Source organism: Anolis carolinensis, chromosome 5 (assembly GCF_035594765.1).
Source record: "Anolis carolinensis isolate JA03-04 chromosome 5, rAnoCar3.1.pri, whole genome shotgun sequence".
Classification (NCBI taxonomy): domain Eukaryota; kingdom Metazoa; phylum Chordata; class Lepidosauria; order Squamata; family Dactyloidae; genus Anolis; species Anolis carolinensis.
Window position 1 is genome coordinate 168804340 of NC_085845.1, and position 18442 is coordinate 168822781.

Genomic DNA, 18442 nt, shown 5'->3' on the forward strand with positions numbered 1-18442 from the left:
TTTGAATAGTCTTATTTTCCTCTTCTATCAAATTATTGCTCTACAAAATCTAACCATCCATCTGTTCCTGCAATCTTACATCATCACCTGTCAGTTCCCAAAAGATAGTTTATAATTTAAGAATTGCATCCATCATTTAATCTACTTTTTTCTTTTTGCTGTTAGAGTTCTTTTGGCTCCCTGTCAAATAGACTTAATAGGTGGAATCTATTTTTATGTTTAAATTAAGAATGGGAAGGAATGTTCTTTGGGTTGTATTTTGGCACTATTATTTGTATAGTTTCTTCTTTAGCTTTACTCTAATGTTTTATATTACCATTTCATTGTTGTTTTGTTTGTTTGTTTTGAAGAGAAAATAGAGCTTCTCCACCCTTTGCTTCATTTATTGATTTTAGGCTGAACTTTTGTACAATATCATTCTGCTCTGTTTTGTACTTTTGCAGCCCAATTATCTATGGTTAATAACAAATCAAGTTCCTCAACTGCAATGGTGAATCTTTAATTTCTTCTTCCTTTGTCATTGGCGTATAACCTTGGTCTATTGATTATATTGATGGCCTTTCCCTGAAGTCTTATTGATATTATTCACACAGACTTTCCAGTTTACCCTTTACTATTTTTGCTCCATTTCTCTTTTCTATTAATGCCACCCCATTTCTTCTTAGATTTTCATTTTCTAAGTAAAATACTATATTTATCCGATTGGGCGCCTTCCCGCTCCTTCAGGCTCCAGGAGCCCAAAGAACCAAGATGACTGTGAGGATTGAAGCCCAGTCCAGATCTGTCCAGGTTTTTAATTAATGCAGAGTAAACTGGGAAAACCCAGTTTTCTCTGCATTAATTCACTTCGAGTAAAAGCCAGAAATATCCTGCATTTTGGGCCTGTCTGGAAGGACCCTAAGATACACTGGTAAATGAGTGATAGGTTGGGGAGAGGGTCCAAAAATCCCTCCACATACACATTTGGCACATCTAATCAAGATTGGTTATTGAAACCCACTGGGAGGCCTTCAGCAAATCACTCTTTTTCAGCCTCAGTGTAAGGCAAAAGCAAAAAAATCTTGCATAGAAAGGTTTGGACAAGTCTTGCAAAGAAAACCCCTTGATAGGTTCGTCTTAGGCTCACCACAAGTTGGAACTTTAGTGTGTAGTGTAAAGGGCCTTTTACACTACAAATCTGCAAGAGTGATAAATCAGGAAAGCATTTCATTCTGCAATACAATTTCAAGCATACCATATGTCAAAAAATTACCAGATAGAGTTTCCCAGGATCAACAGGAATCCCACTATAGTTCGAAACTGCACTAATGTTTGTTGGTGCCAGAGACAGGACAAGGACTTGCTTCATGTATTCAGCTGAGTTAGCATTTTCATAGTATTCATTACTGGAAATAATAATAAAAATAATAACGATGATGATGATGATGTTATTTATAACCTGCTTCCATCTCCCCGAGGGGTCTCAGAGCAGTTCATATGGGGACCAAGCCCAATCAACAGATAAAACAATACGATGACAGCATATATAATTAAAACAATAACAGTAAAATAACCTGCACTTTGAATTGGGACCAATAAGTTATTGGCAGCCAGTGGAGCTGCTTCAGGAGTGGCGTATAGAAAGTACAAGTGGAAAGCACAAACAAGGACAATAGAAAGTCCAAGTTATTCAAGCAACTGAGTGACTGTTACTAAAGAAAATGCTGATAAACGTATTATGGTTGGATTATGAACTGACTTTCTGGCTAGACTAAAGATTATTGAATACTTCCTTACCTAGAATCCACACCATTCCTTTGTGAGCTCGGAGAAGCACTAAGCTTAATAGGTACATAATATTAGAATAGGTCTGAATATATAGTATGTTAACAGGGTACCTGGGGAAATTCCGATCAAGCAATGATCTGTGCATAGTGATATTATTTCACTGTTCTGAAAGGCAAATTCCCCATAGGTATTTCTATTGTTGTTGCATGCTTCAAGTAATTTCCATTTTATAGTGACCCTCAGGTGAACCTATCATTGGTTTTTCCTGACATAATTTGCTATGGGGAATTGCCATTGTTTTCTTCTGAGACTAAAATAGTACAAATTGCTAGAGGGTGTGTATGACTGAGTGGGGATTTGAAACCTGGTTTTCCTGAAGTCTTCATCTAACAGTCAAACCACTCCACTCAACTGGCTACCATCTCCTACATGTGTCTTTTCAGTAATAAATTCCAGTAAGTTCAATGGGGCTTAGTTCCTGGCATGTAAGTATGGGATTGCAACACTAGTGTGTCATCATCATGGTATTAATCCAATATGTTTTTTCCATGCTGTTATTTTGGTTCATCTGTTTTACATAGTCTTCCTAGTACTGTTTTGAGATTAAATATGAAAATAATTTCATAAACAGTGCTTAAGGTATGGTAGCCATGGCTCTCTTTTGTGTAACAAATAAGTGTAATACACATCATAGTAGTTACATATGGAGACCTACACAAGGCTGAGCCATGTCCTTATACTATATAATCTTTGATGTCCTCCCCTTGCCCTGAACAGTCATTCCTTATCTTGTGAGGAGCAGGCAGACACAAAAAGATATGTCTCCCCAACCAGATACGAAATAATTACAGCAGTGCTGAAAGCTCCGAAGGACCCTGGAGGATCTCAGCACTTAAATAATAATTTCATGTCAGGCCACAAGGACACAGCCAGACACTTCCCTAGTCTTTCCTGTTCCCACAAGGCACTGAATGGCTATACCATGGTGGAGGTGGGAAGACGTTCAGAGGCTATATGGCAAGTGCTGGGGCTTTGGATGCTAAAGGGAGAGGAAGTGAATGCCATGGGTCCTGTCAGGAGTCTGGGAGCCCCATGCGATCCACAGGTTGCATTGTCCCCAGCCTATATTAGACTAGTCTAGCAATTTAGCACATGCTCTTGCAAAGAGAGATATTCCAGGTTTAATAGGTCTTATTTTGATCTTCGCCACAGTCCTGCAAGGTTTTTACCTGTGAAGATCTATCAGGATAACAACAATATCATCATCCATCTTTACACCCCCTAAGGCTATGTCAATATCCTCTGGAGTACCACACATGATGATCACTGTAAAACAGAAAGATGGAGGGAGAAACAAAAGGCAATAACTCATTTCCTCTTTACTTTTAACAATACAGTTTTAGAGCAATTGAAGATGCAATAGTATTAAAATAGACTTCAGGGGTAGATATGTGGAAACTTCAGTAGAATCTGGTTCAGTCTGCAAGCTGTACATATATATGATTATTAGGGGATGAAGTGGCCTTTCTACGTTTTACCATTTGATTTGTGCAGTGGGCCTTTAGTATCTGCTGGGGTTTAGTTCCCCGTAGATACCAAAATCTGTGGATGTTCAAGTTCCATTACATACAAAGGCATAGTGAAATGATGTCCCTCATCTCTTGGACATGCAGGAACAAAATATTCAACATACAGTAGAGTCTCACTTATCCAAGCTAAACAGGCCGGCAGAAGCTTGAATAAGTGAATATCTTGGATAATAAGGATTAAGGAAAAGCCTATTAAATATCAAATTAGGTTATGATTTTACAAATTAAGCACCAAAACATCATGTTATACAACAAGTTTGACAGAAAAATTAGTTCAATACGCAGTAATGTTGTGTTGTAATTACTGTATTTACAAATTTAGCACCAAAATATCATGATATATTGAAAAATTGACTACAAAAATGGCTTGAATAATCCAGAAGCTTGGATAAGCGAGGCTTGGATAAGTGAGACTCTACTGTATTTCCTTACCATTGCTTTTCCGATTTGAATTCCTCACAATGTCCTGTAGGTATTCTTGTGTCCTTATGATCTCCTTGGATTTTATGTTTAGAGAGAAAAATGTCACATCAGCTTCTAAGGCATTCATATACCTGGAAATGGAATAAGAAGTACAAATTACAAATCAGCTTTAAGAGTAACATACTTTTGAATTAAAGGTTTTAGAAATTTATTTGCAAACTCAGCAGTGAGCAAGACTTCACTTTAGCAATAATGGACACAGACTGCATTTGTCGGCATGGAAAAAACAACAACTTTATTGATCTCAGTGAAAAGGCTTAGCCTTAGTATGGGTCCAAATCTAGGCATCAGACAATGCAACTGCTTACTAGTTGGCAGCTTTCTTTCAGAAATGGCACTCAGAGTCAAAGATATTTGAATCTTGCATGAGGAGATTGCTAAGAGACAAATACCATATGGCTCCCTTATCCATTGATTCGATACCAGAGCCGGTTTAACCTATACGGCCGCTGAAGCGCCCGCCTCGGGCGCACGCCGCTAGGGGCGCTGTCGAGGCGTCGACAGCGCCCCCGTAGCGCCGCCGATGCTGCCGCTGCGCCGCCGCCGTTTGGCTCAACGGCCTTGCAGCCTGGGCTCAACACAGGCGCAGATCGCCAGCCGATCTGTGCCTGCGTTGAGCAGGCAGGGAGGAAATGGGCAATCTGTCCCGTGCGCACGCGCGCGGGGCAGATCGCCCATTTCCATGCTGCCTGCTCAACGCAGGCGCAGATCGTCAGCCGATCTGTGCCTGCGTTGAGCAGGCAGGGAGGAAATGGGCGATCTGTCCCGTGCGCACGCGCGCGGGGCAGATCGCCCATTTCCATGGTGCCTGCTCAACGCAGGCGCAGATCGTCAGCCGATCTGTGCCTGCGTTGAGCAGGCAGGGAGGAAATGGGCGATCTGTCCCGTGCGCACGCGCGCGGGGCAGATCGCCCGTTTCCATGGTGCCTGCTCAACGCAGGCGCAGATCGTCAGCCGATCTGTGCCTGCGTTGAGCAGGCAGGGAGGAAATGGGCGATCTGTCCCGTGCGCACGCGCGCGGGGCAGATCGCCCGTTTCCATGGTGCCTGCTCAACGCAGGCACAGATCGGCTGGCGATCTGTGCCTGCGTTGAGCAGGCAGGGAGGAAATGGGCGATCTGTCCCGTGCGCACGCGCGCGGGGCAGATCGCCCGTTTCCATGGTGCCTGCTCAACGCAGGCACAGATCGGCTGGCGATCTGTGCCTGCGTTGAGCAGGCAGGGAGGAAATGGGCGATCTGTCCCGTGCGCACGCGCGCGGGGCAGATCGCCCGTTTCCATGGTGCCTGCTCAACGCAGGCACAGATCGCCAGCTGATCTGTGCCTGCGTTGAGCAGGTAGGGCGGAAATGGGCGATCTGTCCCGTGCGCACGCGCGCGGGGCAGATCGCCCGTTTCCATGGTGCCTGCTCAACGCAGGCACAGATCGCCAGCTGATCTGTGCCTGCGTTGAGCAGGCAGGGAGGAAATGGGCGATCTGTCCCGTGCGCACGCGCGCGGGGCAGATCGCCCATTTCCATGGTGCCTGCTCAACGCAGGCGCAGATCGTCAGCCGATCTGTGCCTGCGTTGAGCAGGCAGGGAGGAAATGGGCGATCTGTCCCGTGCGCACGCGCGCGGGGCAGATCGCCCGTTTCCATGGTGCCTGCTCAACGCAGGCACAGATCGCCAGCCGATCTGTGCCTGCGTTGAGCAGGCAGGGAGGAAATGGGCGATCTGTCCCGTGCGCACGCGCGCGGGGCAGATCGCCCATTTCCATGGTGCCTGCTCAACGCAGGCACAGATCGGCTGGCGATCTGTGCCTGCGTTGAGCAGGCAGGGAGGAAATGGGCGATCTGTCCCGTGCGCACGCGCGCGGGGCAGATCGCCCGTTTCCATGGTGCCTGCTCAACGCAGGCACAGATCGGCTGGCGATCTGTGCCTGCGTTGAGCAGGCAGGGAGGAAATGGGCGATCTGTCCCGTGCGCACGCGCGCGGGGCAGATCGCCCATTTCCATGGTGCCTGCTCAACGCAGGCACAGATCGCCAGCTGATCTGTGCCTGTGTTGAGCAGGTAGGGCGGAAATGGGCGATCTGTCCCGTGCGCACGCGCGCGGGGCAGATCGCCCGTTTCCATGGTGCCTGCTCAACGCAGGCACAGATCGGCTGGCGATCTGTGCCTGCGTTGAGCAGGCAGGGAGGAAATGGGCGATCTGTCCCGTGCGCACGCGCGCGGGGCAGATCGCCCATTTCCATGGTGCCTGCTCAACGCAGGCACAGATCGCCAGCTGATCTGTGCCTGCGTTGAGCAGGCAGGGAGGAAATGGGCGATCTGTCCCGTGCGCACGCGCGCGGGGCAGATCGCCCATTTCCATGGTGCCTGCTCAACGCAGGCGCAGATCGTCAGCCGATCTGTGCCTGCGTTGAGCAGGCAGGGAGGAAATGGGCGATCTGTCCCGTGCGCACGCGCGCGGGGCAGATCGCCCGTTTCCATGGTGCCTGCTCAACGCAGGCACAGATCGCCAGCCGATCTGTGCCTGCGTTGAGCAGGCAGGGAGGAAATGGGCGATCTGTCCCGTGCGCACGCGCGCGGGGCAGATCGCCCATTTCCATGGTGCCTGCTCAACGCAGGCACAGATCGGCTGGCGATCTGTGCCTGCGTTGAGCAGGCAGGGAGGAAATGGGCGATCTGTCCTGTGCGCATGCGTGCAGGGCAGATCGCCCATTTCCACGGAGCCTGCTTTCTCGGTGATTGAGTTTTTTGGGGGGGGGGCACCAAAATCCTTTTTCGCTTACACTTGAAAATTTCCTTGGGCCGGCTCTGTTCGATACCCACAGCTTTACTTCCCTACAATTCCACAAAATATTCCCCTGCTCTGAAGCATTTCTGGGCCTCTTTAGGCCCTCAGTTGCAATTGAATGGTATGCTTCTAGCTAGCCCAAGTATAATCAAAATATAGAGTTCACTGTTATCCATCATTTCAGGTATCCGCAGGGGTATTTGTATGCCTTGGAATGTATTCTCCGCAGATACAGGGATCGTACTGTATCTTACACATTGTGGGCATTGATATTAATAGAACAAATGAAATGTGGCATAGCGAAATAAATATTTATTAATTCTGTATGCTTGGCTTAATTTCTTTTTTAAAGAAATAACTACATGTGCCATCATGACAGCCATTTTACAGCTGACATGCCTGGCAAAATTTAGTGAATCCACAATAAATGTGGCCTTTTGATAACAACTGGGAAAATAGTCTGAAGTAAATGAATTATATCAATCTCACTTCTAAAGTGAGATGAGATCCTTTCCCTTACCATGCCTGTAACAATTGCCATGCCACATGCCTTTGCATTTTTATTCTTCTTAAACATGCATTTTCCAGGAGCACAAAGAATGAAAAGCTTTAGTACAGCAATGTTCTTGCAGAAGAGATCAGCACAATTACATTATTGTTTCTGAATAGAATATCACCAGATGTAAATGTAAGTGCAAATTTTGCCTCCCAAAGCTTTAATTATAGAAATGGAAGCAGTGAAAATAATCACAGACCTGTAGTAAAGCATTTGTTACTACAAATGCTTTAGTAAAGTTTTATACCTGACACCAAGTCATGGTGGCATGCTCAATAGAGGACTGATTCACCATAACAGGTTGTGCTGCCTATATTTCCTCTTCTCTCAAGATCTTTCCTCTGTTCAATGTATTGGCCCATACTCCTCAGTCTTGTAAACCTGGCCTGTATTCAAACTACCAATAATAATAGCTATCCATTGGGGCTGAATCAGCTATCCAAGATGCAAAACCTAACATGAGGATAGAATTCAGCATCTTGGAAAGATCTTTTAATATTAAGGCTGCCTCACAGATCACATTTGCTGCCACTGCTGACATCGCTATAAGGGAACACTGCTGTAACTTGGATTCTTACTGTTCTTAGCTTGTCTTAATAAGTCATATAGAGATGTAGCTGATGAGGCTTCTAAAGTGATGGTTGAACATTTCATGTCCTAAGTTTCTGTACATCAAACAATGCTTAAAGGCATAAAATTCTTGCTAGTAAACAAGTTAGGAACCTTGTTTGCCTGCCCAGTACATGCTCTCTCATCAGTCTTTCATTTGATTCCGTCTTCACAGCAAAGCATTCCAGTACTGTAATTGAACAGTGATGGAAACAAATAGCTAGCGAGTAAAATAACATTTGCAAAAGAGAACATACAGGAGGGAAAGTGTTGCTTGCCACAAATGAAGAACAGCGCAAAGCACAGTTGTGCTCTTAATGCCTACTTGTATAAACAAACACTTCCATAAAGCATTTGGCAGAAATTGTACTTTATCCTCCTCAAGTTAGATTAAATGCTTCATTTTTTTCTTGGAGATAAACTAGAAGCTACTGTTCTTAGAGATAACTGCTGGCTTAATCTTTTATTATGCCCTGTTTCCAGTTACTGTGTTATTGGGTTGCTGTGAGTTCTCGAGGATGTATGGCCATGTTCCAGAAGCATTCTCTCCTGACATTTCACCCACATCTATGGCAGGCATCCTCAGAAGTTGAGGGGTCTGTTGGAAACTAGGCAAGTGAGATTTATATATATCTGTGGGAGAAAGAACTCTTGTCTGCTCGAGACAAGTGTGAATGTTGCAAATGGCCACGTTGATTAGCATTTAATGGCCTTGCAGATTAAATTCCTGGCTGTTTGCTGCCTGGGGGACTCCTTTGTTGGGAGGTGTTAGCTGGCCCTGATTGATTCTTTTCTGGAATTCCCCTGCTCTTTGGGTGTTTTTGTTTATTTACTGTCCTGATTTTAGAGTGTTTTAGTACTAGTAGCCAGATTTTTCTTTCAACAACATACTGTTTTGTTGTTTATATTTTATATCTATTTTTCACTGCACAGAGAATTCTGTCTGTCCAACAGTAGAATCCATCAATAAATCAATGGGACAATTATGTTTTTCTGTACACTGAGTAAAAAATCTTCCTCCATACAGATTCATTATTTTTTCATTTACCATTTTAGGTAATATTATCATTCTGTCATTCTAAAACACTACACTTATAAGCTTCATAAAAACAAAAAGCCATATTGGATCTACCATGTATACAGCAAAAAAATTTCACATAGTGGCAAAGTAATTACCTCTGAGAAGCCAACAGGTAAGGCATGAGTCCAACAGCATCCTCCTGGTTTTGCTCCCCAGCAACTGATTGCAAAGAGACATATTGCCTCTGCTACTGGAAAGCTCCATATATCCAACATGACTAGTAGCTGCAGGTTAGCCCCATTTTCCATTAATTTGTTCAGTCCTCTATCAGAGCTATCAAAGATACTACCCATCATTGAATCTCTAAGTAGCACATCCCACATTTTACCTATACACTATAAGAAAAAGTATTTTCTTTTATCTGTCCTAAAATCATACAACTGTAATGTTGCATGAGAAAACCAGCCCTGGGTCCTTGGGATGTCTAGTTTACCTGGGCCAGGTCCCCACTCACTGAAGTCTCCTTTTTTTCTCCTTTTTTCTCTCTCTGACGCCTGCCGGAGTACTAATCCAATGAAAGGCAAAGAGCACTCCTTAGATGCCTTGCCATCATCTTCCTCTGAATGTTTATATGATGTGCCATGACAACCAGGGGTAGATTACCCCTGGCCATGACTTACTGGGAAGCCCGGCTTGTTAAAGGTACTTTGGAAAACTGTGTCTCTCATATATATAATTTGCCCCAAACACTCCATGTTTTTTTTCCTATGTGTTCTTATTTTGTCTATATGTTGTGTTAACCTAATGTTTTATGCTCCTGAGATCCCCATTCCTTCCCTTTGGGGGAAACCTTGTTCCTGAACCCAAAGATGTCTTGCATCCCACACATTTGTATAGCCTGGGGAAAAGAAACTAAGCTGGGAACTTCCTCATCAAGTTCCCAGTTTCACCTATATCTTTGGACTTTACCTGGACATTGCAACACAATACATTCAGGTGGGGAAAATCACCTCTCCCTTCCCTTGGGGAAGAACCAATTTTACCACCCTGCACCTTTGATGAACAGGACCGCTTGCATTGGAAGGAATCAGCATTTATACAGCCAAAACTCATCCTCTGTCATTTTTGCATGATTGTATTAATATATGATGTTTTGTTGCTCTGGGGTCTGGAATCGCCAGCCCAGTCCTATTAATGGGCCATGCCATGTTCATCTCAATACAATAGCTTCCTGGGTAGGGCCAGAGATGTCCTCAATCACTTTGTTATTTTTCCTGTTCAGTAAAAGGAACCCCATTTATCGACACTTAATCATCCCTTGTTCCCAGCCCATGCTGGCCAATGAGCCAAACCCTTCTCTGTGACTGGTCAGAATTAGAGGCTTGGCTGCAGCCTATGTATAAAAAGGGCTGTGAAACTGTATTCTGTATGCTATCTACTTTGTGAATGAATCACTAGGTAGCATCTTATCTGCAGGTAATAAAATCTCCCTTGGCTGAAAATCACCTTCTCTCCTTGCTTGCTGGCTAATTTCAATTGGGCCTGATCTGTATGCTCGCCATAGCAGGGACTCACTCAAAATGGGCAGCTCAGGCGGATCACTTGCCTGGGTTTTTGCCAACAGGCTTCTCCCTGGTCTCACTGCCAGGGGTTGCCTGCTAAAATGGGGCCAACAGGAAGAAGTTACAAGGGCCATCCAGTTCAACTCCCTGCCATGCAGGAAAAGCACAATGGTCCTTTTCTGCAACTCTTTAAGTTTCTTATTGTTTGTTTATCACCTTTTAGCCCAATGCCATGCTAATGCTAGGGAGAAAATATATCATGGTCAGTTTCTCTCACAGTCAAACAAAAAGGGACATTATGTCTTGAATTCAGATGGTCTGCCCTTCTGCCTAAGAGGAGAACTCTCAGTAGGTACGCCTGTTGCTTTGCTCCTTAGGGATGACGGCAGGATCTGATGTCACAGGGGCCGTGAAACCACTCTGGGGTTTATGGCCATCCCTCACACAGAAATTCCAGGTTTCCCCAGAACTATTCAGAAGCTGGACTGTATTCTGATACAATTTTGGCCCAAGGATATATTCTGTGCAACCTTGAGCAGTTTCAGGAGGACTAGAGCTGCCAGAATCCCAAGAGTGGATTTGGCATCCTCATGCTATCAGATCCACCAAATGCTCCTAGTCCTCACATGACTATGGTTTTGCATTTTACAAAATCAATACATGAAAGCAAGAGGTTAGTTAGCTGGGAGGTCTGAATGAAATTAATTATATTTGTTAACGTGGAGGCAGTGACAGACTTTATATTTCTAGGCGCGAAGATCACTGCAGATGCAGATTATAGCCAGGAAATCAGAAGACGTTTACTTCTTGGGAGGAGAGCAATGGCCAACCTTGACAAAATAGTGAAGAGCAGAGACATCACACTGGCAACGAAGGTCTGCATAGTCAAAGCAATGGTATTCCCCATAGTAACCTATGGATGCGAGAGCTGGACCATAAGGAAGGCTGAGCAAAGGAAGATAGACACTTTTGAACTCTGGTGCTGGAGGAAAATCCTGAGGGTGCCTTGATCCAACCAGTCCATCCTCCAGGAAATAATGCCTGGCTGCTCACTGGAGAGAAGGATATTAGAGGCAAAGCTGAACTATTTTGGCCACATGAGGAGACAGGAAAGCTTGGAAAAGATCACGATGCTGGGGAAAATGGAAGGAAAAAGGAAGAGAGGCCGACCAAGGGCAAGATGGGTGGACGGTATCCTTGAAGTGACTGGCTTGACCTTGAAGGAACTGGGGGCGGTGACGGCCGACAGGGAGCTCCGGCGTGGACTGGTCCATGAGGTCACGAAGAGTCGAAGACGACTAAACAACTGAGCAGCAGCATATTTGTAATATCCACATTCAGCTCTTGCACTGCTTTGTCATTATATACCATGCATTCCCAACCAGGAATCCAAGGTAGTTTACAACAAAGCTTTAAAAATACAGCTAAAAACTCAAAGAAACAAAAGTATTTTTATAAGTAAATAAATTAGGTGTCATGTAAAAACACCCATAATTTAAAATTAGTATGAAATCATTTAAATATAACAGTGAAGATTAAAAATAGCAATCTTCTACATTAAAAAGCATCACTTATAAATAATGAAATGCCTGTGTAAATAAAAAGGTGTTTACCTAGCAGCAGAATGAGGGCAGAAAGGGGACTATCCCACCCTTTCATCAGAGGGAATTCCATGCCTGGGAGCTTCCAACAAAAAAGCCCTCTCATAAGTCCTCACCGGATAGGACCATGAGAAAGCCCTAACCTGATGGTTTATATAGGGATAGACAGTCTTCCAGATAGTCTGACCTAAGCAACAACACTATTACACATGCTTCTCCCTCTAACAAAAATGCAGAGTTTCTGTTCACTTTTGTTTGCATTAAATTCTCAGTTTAGTAAACTTCAACAATATTTGTCTTCAAAGGGTTTTATCCTTCCTTACATTTGCAGCTCCTTCTTTCTCTCTGTATATTGCTTCTTACAGTTCAATTCCCCAAAGTGATTTCCCAACATATTATAATACCGTAGATTAAAATCATATCACTACGTTACTAACATGTGATTTAACCTGACACATGAAAATAACAGTGATCATCAAAAAGTACGGAAATCTTATACAACAGTGTTTCTTACCAGAAGCAGTCTTCAGTATTGTTAATCTTCTTATAAATGTAAGTAGATTCCCAAGGGACATCCTTGAATAATAATCCTTTATTTCCCCAGAAATCAATCAAGAAGTAGCTTAGTTTCCTGGCTGGAGTCAATATTCGTGTTAAATAGTCTTTGAAGTCACAAGACACCCCAAAACTCCCAGCAGAGATGACGGGGAGGCCTGACACAGTCTCTACTCTAAGAAAAAGTAGAAGCAAATTATTCCAACAGAGTTGCCTCTGGTGCTGAAAACTTCTAAAATCAATGCTACTGTGAAGATCCTGTTGGTAACACATTTTCTTTGACTTGATTTAACTGCAAAGTAGATACAGAATCGAAAAATCTTGATGAATAGTTCTTTCAGTAAAAGCATTAGTACATTTTGCAAGGCACATGATGCAGTGCTGAAAGATCCTGTTGGTTTCAATCTGCTTTGCCCTCCACAATACAAAATTATGTCCTCCTTGCCCTCAGGTATAATGTTTTCCCCATAATCCCCACAAAAATATCTTGAGGGGCACTATCTGTAGATTTCCCCCCTCTCAATTCTTTTTTGTTCTCGAACAAACAAAAGGGTTCTAATGAGAGGTATGATGCCTACTTCTTGTGCACTACCGAGGCAATTTTGTTACATGAGTGGTTAAACACTGGAAATGGAGGTACAAATAAAGAATGTATGCATGTAGCAGCTAGCAATTCTGATTATAGAAAAGAGACATCAGTGACCATAGAAACATACTAAGGGTGCATCTACAGGGTTGTTTTGTGTTTTCCGGGCTGTATGGCCATGTTCCAGAAATATTCTTACAGCCTGGAAAACACACAACAACCCTGTGATTCCGGCCATGAAAGCCTTCCACAACACAGTGCATCTACTCATCTACACTGATCATTTACATCAGTATGACCTTAGATCAGCCCTGTAGTGGCGAAATACTGGGGCTGATTCAGCTAAACCCAGGGAATGGCTGCCTAAACATGAAATGTTATTTTAGGGGTAAACACAAATCCTCACCCAGGATTCAGGCTTTCCCCACCTCCTGAGTTATGGGGTATGAAGACAACTAGGGCATATAATTGTACTGGAGAACATAGAGGTTCCCAGAGAGAACACTTTGCTAGGCCTTTGTAGGTTCTCCAGCATGATTCCATTGTCTTCTTCCAGTGGAAATTCACCCTAGAGTCATGTTAGAAGGCCTACAGAGTCTTAGAGAGATGCTCTCCCAAGTAAAAAAAATAGAATTTTTTAATTTACAGTTTTGTCTTTTTAATAGAAATCCTGTGCCCCTAATCCCAGCAAGTAGAAAAGGCTAACTCTTTAATGTGAAAAAGTGGTCCTGAAACACAATAGTCTACACATGGGTCTGTTAGGATCTCAAGTGGAATCTGGATTCACTGAATATTCACTGAATATTAAACTGAATTTAATGTGACACTTCATACTGATACTTACGAGACCATCTGGTATGTGGCATAGGTGCATGTGGGACCCAGGACAGCACACCCAAGGTCACCATTACTCTGTAATAGAAAATGTCAACATTAACATCAGCAAAGGATTGGAACTCAGAAAGAAAACATTATCTAGATGCAAAGTACTGTTATAGCACTGGAACAAGCAGCTTGTAAATGCTAATGATTGCAGTTGGGAAAGAAATATGATTACTGAGACATCATGAAGGGGAGGGCAAAGGACAGCCCATGGGCCCCAAGCCCTTTTATAAACAAAATATAAAATAAGAGAAGCATGTATTTGTATAGAAACATGAGTGTCTACTTGAAATTTTTTCACATATAAGAATGGTAGTATCAGTGGACATATTGCTATATAATTTAACAATGCGATAGAAAACTTTTCCACTGTTATATTGTATTTCCAAAGTCTTTGTTGCTGTGAGTTTTTCAGGCTATATGGCCATGTTCCAGAACATGGAACATCTGGAACATGACCATACAGCCTGAAAAACTCACAGCAACCCAGTGATTCCAGCCATGAAAGCCTTCAACAACACATAGCTTGGTCTTTGTTTACATGAACTACAACAACAGTTTCCTTAAAAGTGCTTTAATACTCACATAAAGTTTTCTGATGATTTCCACACCTTCACAAGTGCTAGTGCGGCAGCCGTCTGAGACATAGAGCGATGTGTTATTGATTCCATAAAGTGTAGCATTGACATTCATGTTCATATTGTTCTCTGTAACAAAAAAAATAGCAATGCAATTGCAGGACATTTTAAAATGCAATGACCTGCAGGATATTTTGGAGGAAGACGAAGAAGTGAAGAGGAGGAAGAAGTGGAGAACAACAACAATTAGAATTTGAATGATTTTTAAGACAACTGTTTAGGTGTTGCTATAATGTTGGTCCTACTAGTTACTTTGTAAGGAGTTATTCTAAAGACAGGTTTAAATAATTAAAATAAAATAATTAATAGTAGACATATGCTGATTGTAATAGATTGATGCAATATATATGTAGAATTTCTATATTTAAAAGAAATGTGGCATATTAAACCCAAGATAACATCCACTAGTTTTCCCACAAGGAAGAGAAACTGGCTGCTATATCTTCTTGTGTGTATCTTTTTGTATGAAAGAAATTATATTCATATCTTTTTGCTTTGATTATGGTAGTAGAAAAATGATTCAGTGGTAACCTCTAAAAATGTCATAGCCTCAAGAATATTTTTCCAATTTAAAAGGAAATACTTATTGGAGTGTTGAGATGCTTTTAATCATTAATTTTAAATTTGTGTCCTTTGTTTAATCTCTGTTTTGTGTATTTTCATATGTATTTTATAGAAGTATGTTTTAATATGTATCTTTGGTACTCTTCCATTATCTGGGCGGAGACCACTAGGGGGTGCTAGAGAGAGAAAGCTAGTCCATTTTACAGGGTGGAGGGTGGCTTGAAGAAGAAAAACCATTTCCACGTTTTCCTGTTATTCCCCCCACCCATGTTCCTGTCGTGGAAACAACCCTAATTTGTGATAAGGGAATTGGGGAGGGGGAATAACAGCGAAAATGGGGGAAATGGTTTTTCTCCTTAAACTCCCTCCCTGTAAAATAGACTATCATTCTCTCTTTAGCATCTCCTAGTGGCTTTCACCTGGATAATAGAATAGTACCCTATCTTTTTTTAGAAATACAATTTAATATGTGTATTTGTGGTATTTTTACAATGTTTTTGTGTTTTAATTATTCTCTAACATGCTCAAGCCATGAAGAGAGGTGGGTAAGAAATAAAATGGTGATGATGATGATGATAATGATGATGATGATGATGATGATGATGATAAAAAATAATAATAGTAATCTGTCTTTCAAAAAATGTATAGTTAAGAAGGGGGGGGAGACAACAGGAAATGAGATAAATCTGCCCCTAGGAAGAGAAATTCACTTCTGAAAGAGTTGTCATGAGGAAGAGGTGTCTCTACTGAAGCTTTCTTACCAATCCTTGTTTATATATCAAGCCGAATTTTTTGAAATCCAATTAACACACAGGGCATACACGTCAAAACAAACACCATAGGGATATTAACCCTTCCCAATGTGGGGAAATGGACCTTGATTCTGCGAGTTGTAGTTCACTTCCATCCAGAGAAACAGTGACCACCATCAACAATGGACTGGGACCAAACTTGGCACAGAGAAGCCCCTTGATCAACTGAACATACTGCAGGGGTTTAGGGGAATGGGCCTTGATTTTGGGAGTTGTAGTTCACCTGCATCCAGAAAACCCTGAACCCAGCTGACATCTGATCTGGACGAAACTTGGCACTCGGACCCAACATGGCCAATTGCAAATAATGGTGGGGTTTGGGGGTGATTGCCCTGGGAATCTGGGAAGTGTAGTTCATCCTTATCGAGACAGCACTGAACCCAGCCAACGACAGATCTGGACCAAAATTCAGTGATATTACCTAACACCCAAAACAAACTATGCCTTCTTCTAATAACCTGGGTACCACCAGGTCCCCAAGCTACTATACATATATATAGATCGACTTGCATACAAATTCAGTTTAAGAACAAACCTACATAACCTATCTTGTTCATAACTTGGGTTCCAATCTTTATGTATTTTTAATAGTAGGGTTGAGCGAAAAAATCATAAAAGTTGTTGATCGCAATAAATTCATTAATCGTATTAATATTGAACTGGGTTCCGAGGTGGTTTGGCACTTGTCACAGACAGAACGCCACCAAATAAGGTTCAACACAGTTTATTAAAGTTACAGAACCAAAAATGCCCGTAAGAAACAAAGGGCTAGGCAAACACTTGCCTTCAATGTGAAAAGATACAAAAAGACTCCGCTGATACTAAAAACGGTTCAAAAGATAAACCGGATTAAACAGGAGTTTAATCTGGGTTAAATCAAAAATGCTTACTTCAGCCTGGCACTTTAAACAAACAAAAGTTGGTAAACAAAGATTCAATGAAACACAAATAACTGGCAGCAGATTCCTCTCTGCTACTCAAAAGCTACGATTGAGTAACTAAGTTGTTACTCCTCCGTGCAACGAGCGAACTCCGGGTCCAGACACATCAATCAGGGTAGCAGCGGTCAGCGGGGTCCCAATCCGGTCCAAGGTCGAAAGCCAGGTACAGACGTCTTTAGTTCACCAGTTCCACCGATAGCCACAGAAGGGATAGTCCGAGGTCGTAGTCAGTCAGTCAGTCCAGCGTCAATCCAGAGTAGGCAATTAATGTCCGTCAAAAAGACGACGGAGGTCCAAGGTATTCAGCAAACGAATCACACCCGTCTTCAGGAAATTCCCCAACAAGAGCCCAAGCGTTCGTCCAGATTACCTTGCCCAACGCAATTAGCCATTGATTCTAAACCCCATTTTATGCCAGTTCATAACTCCTCATCACTATCAGCTGCTATCCTAATTCCAGGTGCCTCATCATCATCATCCTCATCAGAGCTAAAACACCTTTGACTACTCCCCACAGCATCCCCAGCTGTGGATCCCGTTCCATCCCTCCAGCCCGTCCACGGGTCCGATCCTGCAACCTGCCAGTCGCCTCCCATGCTATCATTGCCGGTGACACCCAAATCCTCCCTCACACAAGTCCATTCCATGTCATCCTCCTCTGAGCTAACCATCTCTTCCTCCATTCCCTCGGTAAAATGCTCAAAGGAGTCTTCGTCTGTTGGTTCTGCAAATAAGTCCCGGAGCTGTTTCCTTTCGCGCTCCTCAAGAGAGTCTGACTCTTGAGGAGTCTTACGACCTCATCTCCCAGTATCGGAGCCATAAGGCTCAACCATAACACTATCCCCTCTCACAAAGGCCTCCTCCTCCAAAGGTGGAGACACAGCAGTGATCTCCTCGGCTACAGTGTTACGGCGCCCAGAAGTATCTAACTTCAACAAAGAACGGTGAAAAACAGGGTGGATCTTAAAAGAAGATGGCAAGCGCAATCTAAATGCCACAGAAGAAATCTTTTTAGCAATAGGAAAAGGTCCCAAATACCGTGGCACAAACTTTCCCCCAGCATGTTTAATATATTTAGAGGATAACCAAACCAGATCCCCTTCTTCCAACTCTTCCCCGGCTTGTCTATGGCGGTCGGCTTGAGTCTTCTGCGCTGCCTTAGCTTCTAATAACAACCGACGAGCAACATCATGTAAGGCAGCCATTTCAGAGGAACGGTACACCGGATCAGAGGAAACCACATTGGTTGACGGCGCCACCCCTCCCCGCGGATGGAAGCCATAAGTTAATTCAAATGGTGTGTGTTGACTAGACGTATGTACAGCGTTATTATAGGCGAATTCAGCCACCGACAATCATTTTACCCAAGCACTCGGTTGTTCCAAACAGAAACAACGTAAATACTGCTCCAACAACCCATTAACTCTCTCAGACTGACCATCCGTTTGTGGATGAAAAGCAGAGGAGACATTCAATTTGGTTCCCAAACACTCATGGAAG

General features: G+C 43.1%; 1 protein-coding gene and 1 long non-coding RNA gene across 2 annotated transcripts in view; one reads left to right on the forward strand and one right to left on the reverse strand.

The window, feature by feature from the left end:
* Positions 1 to 18442, reverse strand: part of gucy2c (guanylate cyclase 2C) — a 79844-nt gene that overhangs the window by 53429 nt on the left and 7973 nt on the right. The window contains exons 2-7 of the mRNA XM_062980991.1: positions 14573 to 14694; positions 13950 to 14017; positions 12479 to 12694; positions 3789 to 3910; positions 2997 to 3093; positions 1253 to 1385 (exon numbers count right to left, since the gene is read on the reverse strand). Of these exons, the coding sequence (XP_062837061.1) occupies positions 1253 to 1385; positions 2997 to 3093; positions 3789 to 3910; positions 12479 to 12694; positions 13950 to 14017; positions 14573 to 14694 (758 nt within the window). The remainder of the gene's footprint in view (positions 1 to 1252; positions 1386 to 2996; positions 3094 to 3788; positions 3911 to 12478; positions 12695 to 13949; positions 14018 to 14572; positions 14695 to 18442) is intronic.
* LOC134299145 (uncharacterized) lies at positions 6905 to 16649 on the forward strand. Its single transcript, XR_010006302.1, has 2 exons — positions 6905 to 9503; positions 11114 to 16649. It is a non-coding gene; the product is annotated as an uncharacterized LOC134299145 (long non-coding RNA).